This window comes from Cydia fagiglandana, chromosome 9 (genome assembly GCF_963556715.1).
Source record: "Cydia fagiglandana chromosome 9, ilCydFagi1.1, whole genome shotgun sequence".
Taxonomy (NCBI): Eukaryota; Metazoa; Arthropoda; class Insecta; order Lepidoptera; family Tortricidae; genus Cydia; species Cydia fagiglandana.
Window position 1 is genome coordinate 15,076,642 of NC_085940.1, and position 19,522 is coordinate 15,096,163.

General features: G+C 38.5%; 1 protein-coding gene across 1 annotated transcript; it reads right to left on the reverse strand.

The window, feature by feature from the left end:
• Window positions 1–6,583: 6,583 nt before the first annotated feature.
• LOC134667656 (uncharacterized) lies at window positions 6,584–7,801 on the reverse strand. The gene is made up of 2 exons (XM_063525078.1): window positions 7,556–7,801; window positions 6,584–6,877 (listed from the first exon to the last, which is right to left on the reverse strand). The coding sequence occupies exons 1-2, from the start codon at window positions 7,799–7,801 to the stop codon at window positions 6,584–6,586; spliced, it is 540 nt and encodes a 179-aa protein (XP_063381148.1).
• Between the last annotated feature and the right edge of the window lie 11,721 nt (window positions 7,802–19,522).

Genomic DNA, 19,522 nt, shown 5'->3' on the forward strand with positions numbered 1-19,522 from the left:
CTCTTTGCGAGGAGTAGCACTTACGCGGCTGAGATGGTTACTTCTGACGAGGGTCTGGTATCTGCCGAAGGACTGGCTATGCACCGAAGGACTGGTGTTGTTTTGTTAAAAATGAATTCCCGTTGATGTACTGTGTTCATATGAGGATATGAGTAAAATTGGCATTATTAAGTCAGTGTGCTATTTATTTTGAGATGTCCTATAATGGTAATTATCACATATGACCAAAGATTTTTTTTTATACCAGATAATTTCCCCGTTAATTGATATTGATGACAATAGTAGTGATACTGTCGAGCAATGAATTAGAGCTGTTGTGATTTGTGTTTTTGATGTTTGAGATTGTTCTGTTTTCACGTACATTTGAGAGTATCCGCCAGATGGAGGCGATGATTATTGGAGTGTATCCACTCGATAGCGGCGATGATTACTGATGACAATTTTTAGTTAGTCGTTGCTCGATGGACTATTTTTGACTAGAGAATTGGGGATTGTTAAAGTAATTTTGACCAATTATTTTTTTTCTGGTTTGATTGGTAATAAAGTTTGATTTTAATAGTAATTTGAGTGAGACCGAAATTGTTGGTCAGGAATGACCGAGCGATGAGATACTGTGCTGAGTATTTTGTTACAGAATCAAATGCATACACTCACACACGAGGACGTGTGTAGCGCAGGATGGCCGTGTCGGAGCCTGACACAAGAAAGACTTATTGCAGCGTTATAGTTCATTATTTTAGATCGATTAGCAATGTTGAGCTACGTATTATTTGGTTGTAACAAAATAAATAAAGTTGTGTAGAGAGTAACGCCGTCTATTGGCGTGTTGTTGAAATAAAGTTGCGTAGAGAGTAATGCCATCTATTGGCGTGTTGTTGAACTAAGATGACGGGTAGAAGGCTTTGGAACGTCGAGAGGTTTCTCTCGAGTGAGCGTAGGCACGAGTGGCATTTTTATCGATATGTTGGTAGACTGGTCGAGCAGGTTTGCCAACTTGACTTGAGGCGGGAGCAGTGTGGCTCCGCCGCTGGTAGTTCTTCTTGATCGGACCGCGCTAGAGATCGGACGTTATCGTTAGCCATATCTCGTGCCTAACTCGCTACGTTCCTGAAGGCTTATACCTGAAGGATTATTCTGATAGCTTATAGAATCTAGCGTTGTTTAACCATTTAGCTAAGTGTTTTATTTCAAGTGTTATTTTGGTTTCTTATGTTTCATTAGTAGCTTACTTTTGTGAAATAAAGAAAGGATGTGTTATGTGTTGTTTTAACTTGTTTTGAAAAGATTTGTCCCTCTGAGTTTGTTGCCGGTCCCATATCTAAATCTTCTTAGGTCAGATGTCTAGGGTTGTAGCCGGCCTAGTTTGACTTGAATAAAGATTTTAACGGTTTCATGTGATCTTTTTATTTTGAAAGTAATCCGTTAACATCCTTAAAGAAATTAGTTCTTTTTATTATTTAGTACTGAAATATAGTAGGCACTAGTATGGTTAACGAGTCCGAATGTTTATTTCATGCACTGGTAGAAATGATAGCATACTGGTTTAGCTGTGAAGTAATACATCTAGGTGCTGCCCCCACGCGCCCACCGCCTTTAGGACCATCGGTATTCGACATATATATCGGTATTCATTAAAGAGGCGAAAATTATTATGCTACAGGATTTACGGATACTACAATGTATGGCTACGACTTTATAACTAGATGATGATAGAATGAGAGATAGATGAAAAACCATAAAACATCCGGCAACATTCGCTGAAGCATATAATTTTTCTAATTTGGTTTTTGTCAATATATTTATTCAAAATATTCAGCCAACAATTACACTGGTAAAAACCTGTTTGATGTCTATTTCCGACTTAATGCGTCGTACGGCAGAATCCTTATTACGACGAGCGTATATTCGCCCGTCTCTCGTTCAGTGATATTGCCAGTTTAGCCGCTTACACTCTTGTCGGGTCTGGTAAAAAAGCGATCTGTTTTGTTTCGTTAACCGTTCATTAACGTAAAACCTGCTCGGATTACCCGGCAGACCAAAGTCCGAAGTGTCGACTGCACGGTGAATACGCGCAGCTTTCAATAAATCGGTGCGAGGACCCACAACCCAACCCACTTCTAAGCGATCATGCTCTTGTTACAACAAATATAAGTATTAGGAAAATCGAAATTCCCCCGCGGTATTTAATGACTAGAAACTTAAAAGATATTGAGATATTAACTCTGGAATCCTATATAGTTTGGACCCCGTGGCATAAGAAACTCGAAGAAAGTTATGTAAATAACATGGTTTCAATGTTTAATCGTTTTCTTCTTGCAACATTTGATAAGAACAGCCCTCTAAGACGCAAACGTATTGCAGACGAATAATGTCCATGGATAACTGATAATATCAAATTCATGATGTTACTTCGTGATGAAGCATTTAAAAGAGCGCATAATTCTAATTTAGACAAGCATAAAAACTATTATAAACAGCTGAGAAATCTGGTTACCTTAAGCATTGAACGCGAGAAAGAAGCATATTTCACCCACTACGTAAATAAAAACAAAAAAAAAACCTAAATTGTTATGGTCACATCACATCTAAAAAAGACGACTATCTTCAGTGATATAATATTTAAAACTTACAGTACTAACTAACTTATTTACTTGCTTTTTAATGGGACATCAGTTAGCCGCGACCATGACCAGTGAAACCTGTGTCGAAATGTCGGTAAATAAAGGTAATTGAATAATTTCTTCCAAGAGAAACCTGAGCACCTCATAACCTACACGAGTGGGTTACACTCCACCCAGATAGACTACCTACTCATAAGTCATGAGTGACTGAGTCATGGGTGTTTTCTATGTATTTAAGTATTTGTACAAGCCTTCTTGAGCTTACTGTGGGACTTAGTCAATCTGTGTAAGAATGTCCTATAATATTTATTTATTTATAAGAAGGAGCCAAATCAGCAAAGTATCTAACTGCAAAGTTATTCGAGAGGTGGCGTAGCTACTTTAACGAGTTACTGAACACGCAACACGCAAATGTGTCTCCTCCGGAACTGCCCCCTAATCTTGTACTTGTTGCCCCTATTATACCAGACGAGGTACAAAATTGCCTTCGCAACATGAAAAACCGAAAGGGCCGTGGGCCCTGACGACATACATATTGAAGTGTGGAAGGCGATAGGCCCTCGTGGTGTGATCATACTTACCGACCTTTTTAATCGCATCCTCATCAGACGCAAGATGCCCAACTCATATAGATTGAGCATTATAACACCAATTTATAAAGGCAAAGGTAGTGTACAGGACTGTGGAAGCTACCGCGGTATTAAGGTCATGTGTCACACCATGAAACTCTTCGAGCGCGTAATCGACTCAAGGCTCTGGCAAGAGTGCACTGTCTCGGAATGTCAGTATGGGTTTCGTCCTGACTGTGGCACTATAGATCCCATTTTTGCCCTAAGAATGCTAGTCGAAGCCTACAGAGAAAAGAAAAAGCCCTTGCATATGGCTTTTCTGAATCTACAAAAGGCTTTTGACTGCGTACCGTGCCAGGTAATCTGGTGGGCTTTGAAGGAGAAGAATGTGCCACAAACCTATGTTGACATGATTCGAGACATGTACCACAACTCGGAATCCATAGTAAGGACCACCGTTGGCGATACTCTACTCACCCATTCCCGATCACAGTTGGTGTTCACCAAGGCTCAGCCCTGAGTCCTTTTCTGTTCAGCGTAGTGCTAGACAACAGTTTCAGCGAAAGTCCACGAACCATCTCCATGGCTTATCATGTACGCTGACGACATTGCACTTACAGATGAGGACAAACAGAAACTGGAGCATAAAATGAACCAATGGAAGGGTGTGCTAGAAAACGACGGTCTAAAACTAAATGTTGCGAAGACCGAGTACATGGCATGTGGCGGCACGGACCCTGACCCCATAAAGGTAGGAGACGAATTTGTCGTGAAAACGAATAAATTAAAATACCTTGGGTTCATGCTGCACCAATCGGGTGAAATCGATCACGACGTCCAAGCCTGAATTAGCGCTGCTTGGGCAAAATGGCGAGAAGTAACCGGTGTCCTCTTCGACCCCAGGATACCAGTGAAGCTAAAGGGCCTTGTGTACAAGAGCATCATCCGACCAGTCTTTATTTATTTATTTAGATATTTAATTCAGGCAACAAGGCCCATATTACAAATACCAACTATATGGTAGCGAGACCTGGCCTATCCTCGGAAGGCATGTCCAGCAGCTTCACGTCACGGAGATGAAGATGTTGCGATGGATGTGTGGCGTTACGCGACTAGATTGCATACGTAACGAACACATCCGTGGCAGCCTCGGAATCCGTGACGTAGTGGATAAGCTGCAGGAAAGTCGCCTCCGATGGTATGGCCATATACGACGTAGACCGGTGGATTACGTCGGAAATAGATGCCTTAACCTCACTGTCCAAGGCCCTAGATCACGCGGCCGTAGTAGGCTTAAGAAGCGCTGGCTAGACGTCGTGATAACGGACATGGAAGAGAACAATCTCATACCAGAGGATGCTGAAGACCGGACGCTAGCTAAAACGCTAGGTTGAAGAAGAAGAAGATTGATCCTAGCGAAAAACTGTACAGAATACTTAATGTAGAAAATTTTATGTAGATTACTTATGTATCAGAACATTTTTTTGTACAAGCCACCGTTTACGAGTTATTTATAAAAACTATTGACAATTGATCATAATTAACTTTCCACCTTAAATATTTTTTTAAATATTGAACCTAGCGAAAAAGTGTATAGAATATTTAATGTAGACAATTTGATGTAGATTACTTATGTATCAGAACATTTTTTGCTACAAGTCACCGTATACGAGTTATTTATAAAAAAACTACAAAGGGACATTAAACCCAATGACTGATCAGTTCATCAGTGTCACACAACATAAATTGACCTCCGTATTGGATAGACAGCAACATTGAATGATTCAGTAATCAAAGAAACTTAATTGCTGAATTGGAAATCAAAATAACTAAAAAGGGCCAGAATCTCCAATTTTCTACTACTACGTTTTGTGCTCATCGATGTTAGTGTCGTAAGCGCCATCGACAATAAGGTCCCTTTTCATAGATAATACCACAAATAAGAATTAAATTATTTAAATCACACCGCTTAAGACTTGTTTTTAATTGGATACGTTTTATTCTACAGACAGTCATCAACAATATAGGAACAGCCTATGGATCCCTGCGAGATGAAATTCAAGGCATTCTAGACAAACAATCCTGTAGCCCTGCATCGTCAGACGTCCTACGTGACCAAAAACAAACTTGTTTAAAATGCTTAAAAAAACTATCAGATTTTACGTACGTTGAAGAAAAGGCAAACCGTTGTATAAATAATTTCAAAAATAGAGCAAATGACTTTGTGCAGCAATGGAATACTCCAGTAAACGATGAAACCACTATTACTGAGAGGGCATCCTTTATTGAGCGTTTACTCAAATGTTCCGATCTTGATAAAGCGGACGATGAAACGGAGTTCTGTAAATGCATGGCCGAATGTATTACTGATTGCGAAAAGCATTATAAAGTCCTAAATTTTCAGAATGACACGCAAAACCGATTGTACATACCAAGCAGTTCTTCTGCCAATAACTGGAGACTTATCAGCTACCCTGTTTGACAAACCTAATGGAACATATGATGGCTCCTCTACACGATGGGCCAGCGCCGGTCACTCCAAGGGACGCAGCCATGCGGTAGAATGAGATAGCAATGTCACTTGCTCCCTCTAACGCATAAATGCGTCCCTTGGAGTGGCCGGCGTTGGCCAATCGTGTAGAGGAGCCATGATATGATCGTATTTGATTTGCTTATGGTTGTGCTAATGCTATGCAGCACATTCACATTTACTAGGTATTGCTTAGAAATATAATTCGTTTTTTTAGCATTAGGATAAAGGCAAAAAAATTTAGGTGTCTTTTTATTGAAAAACACTTTTGAAAATTAAGTCACGGCAAATATGTAACAATTATGAATCATATCATATACGATTATTTAAATTCTCTTGCTTATGAAAGTAATAGTTAATGATTACTGATGAAAAGGGTTTTTCAATTAAAAGACACGTCGAGATCGCATAGTTTTTTACTGGTATCGTCTTGGGTCGTCCCATTCGTTTTCCGTCAAGTTCTTAAATTAGTCCTATTCTGCTTTCGTCACTCATTCTACATTGAAAGCCACCGACGATTGTGACGAATGTAGCATGAGTGACGAAAGCAGAATAGGACTAATTTAAGAACTTGACGAAAAACGAATGGGACGACCCAAGACGATACCCTATTACTAACGCTTAAAAAATCACTATAGACTTATACAAATAAAAATGGCATTATAAAAGTATACATATCTTGTTTTATTACATTTATGCGATCGAATGAACACTTGACAGAAATATCTTAATTTGAAGAATCATTAAATAGAAGCAAATGCTGCAAACTCAGAATGATCAATTTTTTTAAATGATTACTCCTTTAAGCTGTTACCGAGCTCTGCCAGACAAATGAAGATCACGCATTCTGTTTAGCACTTAATTCAAAAAGTGCACATTACTTTCGTACTATTATTTTTGAGATTCCGATAGCATTTATTAATTTTAGTTGAATTTTTAGTTGGAATGAGAGTACAGTTGAAAGGATTCAAGTTCACGTCAACGTATGGTAACGCAGCGTGCACCCAAGGGTTCCAACCGAATCTGTGGATGTTTATTGCTTCAGCCAATGACTCCAATGATGACACCTGCTCCTCCAGCTTTGGTATTTCTTGGGAATATAACGCAAGTCTGTTTTCTATATGCTGGTAGTCTCTTTGAATAGTTTTTATATGTTTCTGTGAACAAAAATACAGATTTGCTTAAATAATGATTGAATAGATTTTAATGGGTTCTAAATAGTCTCAACTTTGCCTACGTAAAATAAATAAGTATTATCAGTAAATAATGTCTTATAATTATTATTTACTGGTAATCTATCGTCAGGTGACAAGCAAAAGTCACGAATTACTAAAAAAAAATGTCAATAGAAGTCGACCTTCTTTTAGTACTAATATGGTACACTATGGCTATGAACTTGTGGTGGTACTTATTGACTTTTGCTTGTCACCCGACGATATAATTGCTCAGCAGTGGGAAGTGTATAGGCTAAATTATTATTATTTGTATGTCTTTTCCATATCTTGGGACCATGGAGTCCCGGACCTTTGGGAGGCGTACGTGGGGCCAAAGCTAACAGTGCAGAGGCCCTTTAAGACACTTTAATCTAAAAGCAAGGGATACACGTATATTATACCAGTAAATAATAATTATAAGACTATACACAAATTGACTAAGCTTATAGGATGTGAGAGGGATCAAGTCATAGAAAACTATAAGACTGACAATGTATAATATATTAAGTTTCTGGCGTGCCAATGCCTTAATGGTCACCAAGCGCCAAAGCGTCTTCGTCTTATAAGTTAGTAACCTACCTACTAATATATTGGTACTAAAATAGAACTCGTGTCAGTTACCGCTATATCCTCGACACTGCTCGTAATCTTCATCAGCTCTCGTTTCGCGTAGCAGTTCCTACAGTTGTAGTGAAGCATGATAAACGCAAAGACCAGTGCAGTAGTGATCAGACACTTATTGCCGAATAAAGTGTTGGAATCTGGGTAGACTTCACGTCTTCTCCCGGACCGCCTTCTGCTCCTTCTACTCCGATTCTCCCAATACTCCCGATTTCCCCGATTCTCCCCATCCTCCCGATTCTCCATTTTTGTTTATTTTTAAAAAGTCGGGATTATGGCAGTAGGAATATTTATCTGAATTTACGTGTCCATTTTTTTTGGGTAAGTATTACAAAAAACTTGTAAATTTATCAAATTAACATAATTTGCTCTGTTGTCAAAGCGTTATGATTATGATGTCATCTGTCTCGGTGATGTTTAGTGGTTGTCTATGACATACAGCCGAAGTAAGAATGAAATTAGTCTGTCTATATATCTAGATTTCAAGTGTAAGTTATTATATGTGACATCCTACGGGTAAAGGTACCTATTGAGGTACCTTTTGGCGTTTGGCGCTTACGCTATTATTAACGCCGCTCCAATACTAATGAGGTGCTATGCGACGTGGAATGTCACATATGGGTGCAAACTAAGTGAACGCTATGATAGCGACTCCGCTCTAGTGCCTAATAGATAATAGAGTAGAGGCTCAGTGGACGCTGCTTAAATTTGGTTACCACGGCTTGCGTTAATGACGTTCTAGGACCTAAAAAGTAGAGATGCAACGGATAGTTGTTTGGCCGGATACCGGATACCGGATATCCGGCCTGGACACTGGCCGAATATCCGGTATCCGGCCGCCGGATATTCGGCCGGCGAAACTATACCTACATTTCGGTTTTTCAGGTGCGCATTCTGCAGGTTTGACCTGTTTCCTCGTAAACGTTCGCGCGGACTCATTTCTAGGTTCGAAATGAGTGCGCGTGTAAGTCAGTGGAATGATTAAATTGTTTTAAAATAATAAACAAGTACGATTATGACCGTGTCTGTTTCTTAAATCCAATTTGTTTACTCCGAAATCAAGCAATGCTACTATCCGGTACCCGGCCGGATAGTAGGTCACTATCCGGTATCCGGCCGGATAGTAAAATAATGGCCGGATAGGCCGGATACCGGATAGTAACCGGATATCCGGTGCATCTCTACTAAAAAGAAAATGTCCAGTTGTTGTTCATACTTATGACGGAAAACACCGGTTAGGAAACCTACACGCATTTAGGATACTAATAACACTAATATCCAAAGGTCCTCAATCTAAAGACTAGCGTTAGACCAAAACCCTTGTCCGATGAAAGATCTGTGGGACTGTATATGTTTCAACCAAATGAGAGTTTTTTTATTTTTCTAAAATTGCCCTCGTAACTCCTAAAAACGAACTGTATCTCTTATATTTTCAGATTTTCTCTGACTATCATTGTTATGGTTGAAAAATTGCATAGGCTGGTGATAAAGCTAAACATCCAAGACCCAAGAAAACTTTATAAATCTCTGCACACGTAAAACGCAGCTTACCTCACGTAACATTTCATGCAGCTGACAGCTAGGTATACCATCGTCCACCTTGTTAACTGTACATCGGTGGACCTTATGCCTTCTGTAATAAGGTCCATCGTTACACAGAGGGTTACTGCATACAATCGTACGTGTAAAGCAATAAGGTCGAGTCGAGCGTGGCTGGTCGGGTTGAATTGAAGTGATATAGACGTCTAGGAGACGTTTGGCTCACATTTCTCGCTCGGTTGATAATAAGCCTCGGTAGGGACGTGCCGTCAAATACTTACAACTCTTAAGTCTCCTCTTCACGTTGGGCCAACACCAACGCCAACGGGGGTCGCATTTATGCGTTAGAGGGAGCAAGTGATATTGCTATCTCATTCTACCGCCTGGCTGCGTCCCTCGTTGGCGTTGGCGTTGGCCCAACGTGAAGAGGAGCCTTTAGCTCTTACTATAAAAAAGTTTTACCAGCGTCCTTATTATTGTTTATACAGTAGAACTTCAAGTATCCGAACGCTGGCTTAGTTTATCCGAAAAAAAAACAGAAAACTTAGTTGTTTCGTAAGATTTTACATTTACACCCCTTAGAGTACCTATGGCCAGACAACAAAATCACCCAGGACCCCTATTCGACAAGCGACGTTTGACGTATCGTGTTGATATCCCGTTGATGTGGGAAAAATCATACAATGTCAAAATTTGACATTAACAATCCACAGTTAGGGTGACAAGCAAACCAAACCGAACCACCCTTAGTTTAGAGTGGAGTTTTGGTTGTACCAAATGATATTATCCACCGTTGATGGAATCATAACTCAGTATGCGATAAAATCAACGGTTGATTTGACGTGGATGCGAAATCTGACAGTTGTACGTGTCGAATTTGGCCCAGTATATTTACGTGTTCAATCTCGATTTAAATCTGAATTTGTGCTTGTGGCTTATCGACAGAAAACCCAATTGGGGGTTCTCTGAACTTATGTACGAAATATCATTATATATTTACCAGTTCCTTTTCGGTGAAGGAAAACATCATGAGGAAACCGGACTAATCCTAATAAGACCTAGTTTCCCCTTTGGGTTGGAAGGTCAGATGGCAGTCGCTTTCGTAAAAACTAGTACCTACCTAAGTAAATTCTTGGGATTAATTGGCAGGCGGACCCCAGGATCCCATGAACCGTGGCAAAATGCCGGTATAACGCTGGGTAGAAGACTCTTACAAGTACGCGGGTTCTATTCAGAGCCAATTAACTATGGTGGGCACATAAGAATTTGGGGCCATTTGCAAAGTAAAGACAGCGAATTAAACTAACATTTTTTACCATGACCTTCTATCTATCTATATATATAAATGCAAGTGTCCTGACTGACTGACTGACTGACTGATTCATCAACGCAGAGCCGAAACTACAAAAGCCAGAAAGTTGAAATTTGCACACCAGATTGCATTTATAAAGTGTACAAGAGATAAGAAGCGATTTTGAGAAATTCAACCCCTAAGGGGGTTAAAAAGGGGATGAAAGTTAGTATGGGGTTAAAGTTTTCTTTTAAGCTAGGAATTTGAAACTTCGTAAAAAGATATATTATTAAAATACAAGAAAACTAATTTCAGCGTTTTTGAAAATTCATCCCCTGAGGTGGTGAAAAAGGGGTTGCAAGTTTGTATGGATATCAAAAAAAATTCCGAGTGGTGGACTTGCATCTTTGTATTTAGGGATATTATTAGAAGACAGGAAAAGTAATTTCAGTGTTTTGTAAAATTCATCCCCTAACAGGGTTAAAAAGGGGTTGAAAATTTTAATCCATTACAAATGCTTTGAAACTTCTTAGAAAGGCATAATAGCCGATAAGAAAAAAAAGTGATTGCAACGTTTTTGGAAATTCAACCCCTGAGGGGGTTAAAAAGGGGATGAAAGTTCGTCTTCGGATGCAAATTTTATTTTAAGCTAGGAAATTGAAATTTTGTAAAAACGTATGAAATTCAAAAACAAGAAAACTAATTTCAGCGTTTTAGAAAATTCATCCCCCAAGGTGGTGAAAAAGGGGTTGAAAGTTTGTATGGATATCAAAAATTTTTTCGAGCGCGGGACTTAAATCTTTGTATTTGGGGATATTATTAGAAGACAATAAAAGTGATTTCAGCGTTTTGTAAAATTTATCCCCTAACAGGGTTAAAAAGGGGATGAAAGTTTGTATGGGGTCAAAGTTTTCTTTTGAGCTAGGAATTTGAAACTTCGTTAAAAGATATATTATTAAAATACAAGAAAACTAATTTTAGCGTTTTTGAAAATTCATCCCCTAAGGTGGTGAAAAAGGGGTTGAAAGTTTGTATGGATATCAAACACTTTTTTCCGAGTGTGGGACTTGAATCTTTGTATTTAGGGATATTATTAGAAGACAGGAAAAGCAATTACAGCGTTTTGTAAATTTCATCCCCTAGCAGGGTTAAAATGGGGTTCAAAGTTTGAATCCATTACAAATGCTTTGAAACTTCTTAGAAAGACATATTAGCCGATTACAAAAAAAGTAATTGCAACGTTTTTGGAAAAAGGGGGTTAAAAAGGGGATGAAATGAAGGGGTCTTGGGGTGTAAATTTAATTTTAAGCTAGGAACTTGAACTTTTTGCAAAAAAAGGTATTAAATTAAAAAACATGAAAGCTAATTCAAGCATTTTTGAAAATCATCCCCCAAGGTGGTGAGAAAGGGGTTGAAAGTTTGTATGGAGATCAGATATTTTGTGAGTGCCGAACTTGAATCTTTGTATAAGGGCGTAGGTACCTATTATGAGAATACAAAAAAAGTAATTTCAGCAACCAACATCATAATCCACTAGACTTAAAACTTCATACAACTTGCTAAAAAAGAAAAGTACTTAATTTCAACATTGCTTGGATATGAAAATTATAGGTACTAAAGATGTAAAATGTTGAAGATAAGATTCCACGCGGACGAAGTCGCGGGCAACAGCTAGTTTATTATGGGTAATCAAATATACTGTTACTGTCTGTCCTTCGGGGCCCCCTGAGGATGGGGGCCTTGGGCACGGGCCCCGTGTGCCCTTAAGGTAAAGACGGTATTAGTTCTACTACGAGGGGCTGCGTTATATACCTGTTCCATAGACATGAAATAGGTGTGTCGGTAATCCCTCTCCGTCGGTCGGGCCCGGAAACGTCTTTTATCCCAGCCACCGGATATCGTACTGGAGATAGGACAGATCATGAAATGTTCACTGAATGTACGATTGTGTAAGAATATAATTTTGAATGAATGTCTGTGCATTGTAAGCTTTTCAAATTTAATAATAGTAAGTAAATTTTATCCATGTAACTGTCTTTAAATTAACGAATAAAATATTTGTTCTAAACGTTTGTTTATTTTTAACAACAGCATGCGAAAGATTGCATATCACACACACTGAAATATTCATATTTGTTTTATGCAAGTAAACTATATGAACATCAGGATTGTCCGCTAAAGTTTTGTGCTCCGTCTGTGCTCTGACCTCCGAAGATCTGTGGGTCTACCGGTCTAGCCATGTGACAATCGTTCATAAAATCGTCGTTTGTTGATAATGTTGATTTCCTCACAGCTACAACCCCTGATGCGATAATCGGCACCGCAGCCCTCCTCTTTCACTCATTTCAAGTGTTCGTGAAGTTAAGTAGATATTTCCAAGCCCCACTTTATCGATTTTGAGAACTCCAACTCCTCTAAACTTTGTTTTAACATCAGTAAGTATCCACATTTAAATTTAAGTGGTATGCCAAAGTCGTAAATTTAATTTGTCGAAAGATAAATTATATAAGCAATTTGGGAGTTATTAAGTTTTTCAACAGCTGTTGCCGAAATTTATTAGGCAAGTAGAACATGTTTCAAGCAATAAAGGGTGTTAGGGGTTAAAGTAATTTTTAAATTACCTCTAACTAGCAATGCACGCACGAGAACTTTCCACATGAGAAATTCTCGGTAACTTCTGAGAATGTTCTCGAGAACGAGAATTTATTTATTTATCGTAGTTTATACCATGAATATTCACGATAGTTTAGGTGTAGTCCTTACCCCCAGAAAATTCCGACTTTTGGTCGTCCGCTTCCGGTCAGAAAAATGTATGACGGCCCGGCCAAACGGTCAGACTTAGGTGGGGGTGCTCGACCAAATGTCATAGAGGGACCCTGGCAGTTTTTGACGCCGCCATTTTTTTTCAATATGGCTTACTTTTTATTAAAACTTTTTGAATTTTGTCCTAGCGCGCTGAAATTTTGGTCACGGAATCTCGGGGTCCCCTAGATACCTATGAAAAAACTTTTTTTGGAAAAATGCTACAATTGCCGGAAAACTGGCCACTTTTATTTTGTATGGCAACTTTTAAACGGTGCGTGATAGGTGGGGGGTGCTCGACCAAATGTCATAGAGGGCCCCGAGACAAAACAAACTGCATTAAAAAAAAACAAAATGGCCGACTTTTTTTTTTTAATTTTTTCAAGTTGGTCCGACCGCGCTGAGATTTGGCATGGCGGGAGATAGAGGCCTCTAGATTCTAATGAAACTAAAAAAAATTTTGGAAAAATTTGTCGAAAGTCGAAATGTTCTCTGATATAAAGTGAGAATTTAAGCAACTTATTGGTAAATTTATCACATCAACAAAATAGCTAACTGTAATAGACAATAATATATGCATAATAAGATTTAGTTTTAAGTTATGCCTATTTAAACTTTATTTCAAGTATATTCTCTTGTTTAAACAATAATTTCCATGTTGCAGGAATGTTCTGAGAACATTCTCGAGAACGTTTCCGCTTTTTGGGAATGTTCTGCAATTTGTACATTGCTACCTCTAACCTGAAGAACCTTTATAGGTATTGCACTTGTTGTGAAAGTTTCCTATTTATGTTACAATTTCAAAATTTTGCGTTCCGCCTCTTAAAATAAAGAGGAGTTATATTGAAGTATTTAGATGGAAACGGTTTCATTCACTTGAATTTTTAGTCGCTATTGGCGATTGGATTGGTTGGAATTTCGAGGAGTTATATTGGTTCACCATACTCTTGACTCACTCTCTTTCGGTTAGCAGTTGTAACAGCATCCTAGTTTAATGGTTTCGTGGACGGATGGCGCACACGGTTGGATTCCGAGCAACAGTTGGGCATGCAACAGTGCCCGCCGAAACGCGTCGCTAAGCCGTACTATCGTACCTCTGAGTTTAAGGGCTCATTTAGACGATGCGAGAACTCGCATGCGAGTTTCATTACATTCCTGTTTTTGATCTGTCGGTTAAATTGGACGTAACTTGTTGTCCGCAATGTAACTAAAATCGAATCGCACGCGAGTTCGCGAGCCGTCTAAATCAGCCCTTGAGGCTTGTTCGGAAGCAAAGATGTCAATACCACTTTCATTTCAATATGTGGGCTCCGCTCACGGCATACCAACTTATTTAACAACGCTCTGGTTTACATACACATGGGTACAGAATCCGTCTCTTATGCCTAATATTTTGGTACCATAACCTCCCGAGACCCAGAAGCAATTGTTTTGTTTTTGAAATTGGAATCCTAAGTTACACAATAAAAATTCAAAATAGATTTTGGAAAATACAGAAAATTGTACAGGAGGATAATGCACATCAGGATCATCACGACGATTGGTAGTGCGCTGCCCTTGTCCAAAAGTTTTCTGACATTCATCGCTTCATTTGTCCTTGATATTTAGTTAGAGCAGCGCAGCGCAGCGTAGGACGTCCACCCACAAGATGGACGGACGACCTTGTTAAGGCCGCCGGAAGACGCTGGATGCGGGTCGCTTCCAACCGGCACGTATGGAGATCCAAGGGGGAGGCCTATGTTCAGCAGTGGACGTCTTATGGCTGAGATTATGATGATGATGATGATGATGATGATGATGATGATTTAGCCAGAGACCTCATACTATTGTCACTGTGACAATGTGTAAGATTCATTAAAATTACTAATTATTAGAAACAGATTTAATGAAATAAAGAGTTGAATAATCATTGGTAATCTATAATTTAATAAATTTAAAAGTAACGTGATTGATAGTTGACCTTTGTAAATAGAAGGTAGTGGGAAAAAGAATAAAGGACGACTGGCATGGCGGTTAACGGGCATTCGGTTACGGGCAGAGGTGAAGGGAGGACGATTGTGAAGTAAGGTGATTGGAGATTGAACTGTAACGGAATATTGTGATCAAGAAATATATTGTTGTTATGAAAGAAGGAATTTTTATTATACATCAGAAGTGGTAAGTACCTACAAGTCACTATGGTATTCCTGAATGTATTATATTATGTAGGTATTAATATTAGAACTGATCGAGTTAAATCTTAATTACCCAATTAATTTGTTACAATAGTAACAGTGGTGTAAAATTATTATAATTATATACCTATACATATATTAGTAACACTTATATTGGTTGTTGTTTTGTTGAAATTAATTATCATATCATATTTCCTATGTTAGGAAGTTTATGTTTAACGGGCGCTTAGAAACAAAGACACCGTTAATTTTATCAAGAACAAAATAATTGCGTAAACCCATTTCGGCCTATTTGTTCATTCGAGAGCAATTATACTGCAAGTTTTCTCTTCAAGACCAACAGTTAGGTTTTTTTAGTGTTTGCTGTAATGCCTATCCATAATATAATTAAAGCATTCATTACATCGCGGGTAGCGTGAAACCTTTGGAACACCGTTTTATTTTGAATAGTTCGGATACCTTTATGATTATTTACAGGTGTAGATCGAATTCTTTTAGTCTATGTATGTACCCGTTTCTGGATTTGGGTCCGTGCCGGATACTGGAACCGTGCCGGGTGCATACCTGATTTGTGCCGGATGAGTTCCGGATCCATGCTGGATTCGTACCGGATCCGTCCCAGACTAGTGCCGGATTGGTACCGGATCTGTGCCGGATTGGTATCGGATCAGTGCCGGATCCCGAATTTGTTCTAGATTCCGTTTCTGTACCAGTTCTAGAATTTTCCCGTTTCGAAAAGCCTGTGTTCCGGATCCGTACCGGGATACGGATCTGTTTTGGATTTAAGATCTGTTTTAAACGTCCCGCATTCTACCCCGGAAGCAGTAACGTAAATTAAATAAATAAATAAAACAGTCGAATTTAGCTTAATAAGAACAATTTATATTTGTCTATTATTAACAATCCAAAGATTTAGAACTCTTCCATTGCTGGTGTTGTTTTCGAGTTCCAGACTATGGACCATGAGGAAAAAACATCCAGGCGGCCCTTGAAAACTCCTGAGCGTGGCCGAAAATCGAAATCTGATGATGGACAAGAACGTCGAAGCCGAAGTCGCAACCGCCGCCAGTCCCCGGGGAACAACAGGCGGAGTCGCAACCGTCGAAGCCGCAGCAGCGGCAGACACGGCCGAGGCAATGAGAGATGGCTTCGATGATCAACACGGAAGGACAACGGCCAGGATCGCTTTCACGTGGAAGCCGCACAGGACAGGAACGGATGGCTTGTATATCTTTGTCGTCTTCAGTTGTAGATTTTAATAGATGTCGTTTATTGCTTAAACTGCGAATATTTTGGTACAGTACCTTAAAGTTATTTGTATTGACGAAAGTTGTCTCGAGGTACGGGTTCACAGATTAGGGGGGTGGAATCGTTGTCCAGGCAATGCTGTGGTGTCCTGTAGTTCGCTCAAGTTAGTTGTATGGGGCTCGTTAGCCTAATTCATAAGTTTTGATCTTGGTTGTTTCCTCTTTTGGCAAAATGTGACGTTAACGCTGGTAAAGGAAAGACTAAGTTACGTTTCTTCAGTATTTGTTCATAATTTAGTAGGTATATAAAAAGAAAAAAAAAACAATAACGATCGATGCGCTATACGCTATACACCGATATTAGCACCTACCTACGTAATAATGGGTTGAGCTAGGGCAATATAGGTTGATTTGCGCTGTGGTATATCCATGACATTTCAAAGATATTTAAATGAGTGTTAGGTTATTTCCTGACACTATTTAGCTGTGGTTTGAATGTACGCTGTAAAGTTGAGTTTCTCATCTTCCTCTGTCGGTTGTCAGTCTGCTCATCCAGAATAACACCTAAGTACTTTATAGACGAAGTTTTTCTATTGTTTTACAATTACATGACGTGTGGTAGGTACCAGTGGTACCTAACCTAATATTAAATATGAATAAACTTTTGACACATTTAAGAGACCACGAGGCGGAAGCAGCAGTTTTATACACGCACACATATCTCGTTAATTTAGTCTGCTTTTAGAGTTACAAATTGTATTGAAGCCAGTTCGTCGCCAAAGCTAGACCGCTTTCTGGGAAGGCGCTTACTGCATCCCAGGAAGCACCGTGAAATAGTATTGCCGTGTCATCAGCGTAGCACAACGTCTGCATTGGTCAGATCCAAGAAAGTCAAGTCGTTAATGTAGATTAGAAACAAAGTTAATCCAAGTATATGTAAAGTTGTTTGTTTAAAATTACTGACTTGTTCTTCAACCCTAACACATGTGTGCGGCCCGACAGGACAGTTCCGCGTATCCGGGAAATCTACAATTTTCTAATTATTATTAGAATAATAAGAGAAACAAACTGACGGGAATTTTTTTTCAATCTTATAACTCTTATAATGTTGGCGGGATAATTTTGGCTGGTGTTGATTGAATAACCAAGGTTGGGCCTACACTAGTAAAGTATTCGTTATAACCGTGTATTGATTCGCTTTCAGTATCCTTGGTTTTAAGAAGTTCGTTGCATTTTAAATATTTTAGCTTGGTTATTGTAGCAAGCAAAGCTCTGCTGATTGCTGTTGATCAATTCGTCAATTGTGGTTGGTGCAACTGACGCTTAAGTGGCAAGTAATATAACGATATGATGAAAATACCTACATATGATGATAAGTATAATATTATCGAATTATAAAATTTCTGGATTATTTTAATTAATGAGTTACTGGACTAATGAGTTACGGACTAATGAGTTACGGACTAATGAGTTACGGATTAATGAGTTACGGATTAATGAGTTACGGATTAATGAGTTACGGATTAATGAGTTACGGATTAATGAGTTACGGATTAATGAGTTACGGATTAATGAGTTACGGATTAATGAGTTACGGATTAATGAGTTACGGATTAATGAGTTACGGATTAATGAGTTACGGATTAATGAGTTACGGATTAATGAGTTACGGGATTAATGAGTTACGGGATTAATGAGTTACGGGATTAATGAGTTACGGGATTAATGAGTTACGGGATTAATGAGTTACGGGATTAATGAGTTACGGGATTAATGAATTACGGGATTAATGAGTTACGGGATTAATGAGTTACGGGATTAATGAGTTACGGGATTAATGAGTTACGGGATTAATGAGTTACGGGATTAATGAGTTACGGGATTAATGAGTTACGGGATTAATGAGTTATTGGATTAATGAGTTACAGTAAACGAGTAACGGATTAATGAGTTACGGATAAAGAGTTACGCATTAATGAGCTACGGATTAGTGAGTTACGGATTAATGAGTTACTGGATTAGTGAGTTATTGGATTAATGAGTTACTGGATTGATCAGTTACTGGATTGATCAGGTACTGGATTACTGGATTAAGCAGTTATTGGATTAATGAGTTATTGGATTATCGAGTTAATGGATTATAGAGTTATTGGATTATAGAGTTACTGGATTATCGAGCTATTGGATTATCGCGTTATTGGATTATCGAGTTATTGGATTATCGAGCTATTGGATTATTGAGTTGAGTTATTGGATTATTGAGTTGAGTTATTGGATTATTGAGCTGAGTTATTGGATTATTGAGCTGAGTTATTGGATTATTGAGCTGAGTTATTGGATTATTGACTTGAGTTATTGGAATTATTGAGTTGAGTTATTGGATTATTGAGTTGAGTTATTGAATTATGAGTTGAGTTATTGGATTATTGGGTTGAGTAATTTGGGTTATTGAGTTGAGTTATTGGATTATTGAGTTGAGTTATTGGATTATTGAGCTGAGTTATTGGATTGTTGAGTTATTTGATTATTGAGTTGAGTTATTGGATTATTGAGTTGAGTTATGGATTATTGAGTTGAGTTATTGGATTATTGAGTAAAGTTATTGGATTATTGAGTTGAGTTATTGGATTATCGAGCTGAGTTATTGGATTATTGAGTTGAGTTATTGGATTATTGTTTTGAGTTATTTGATTATTGAGTTGAGTTATTGGATTATTGAGCTGAGTTATTGGATTATTGAGTTATTGGATTATTGAGTTGAGTTATTGGATTATTGAGTTGAGTAATTGGATTATTGAGTTGAGTTATTTGATTATTGAATTGAGTTATTGGATTATTGAGTTGAGTTATTGGATTATTGAGTTGAGTTATTTGATTATTGAATTGAGTTATTGGATTATTGAGTAGAGTTATT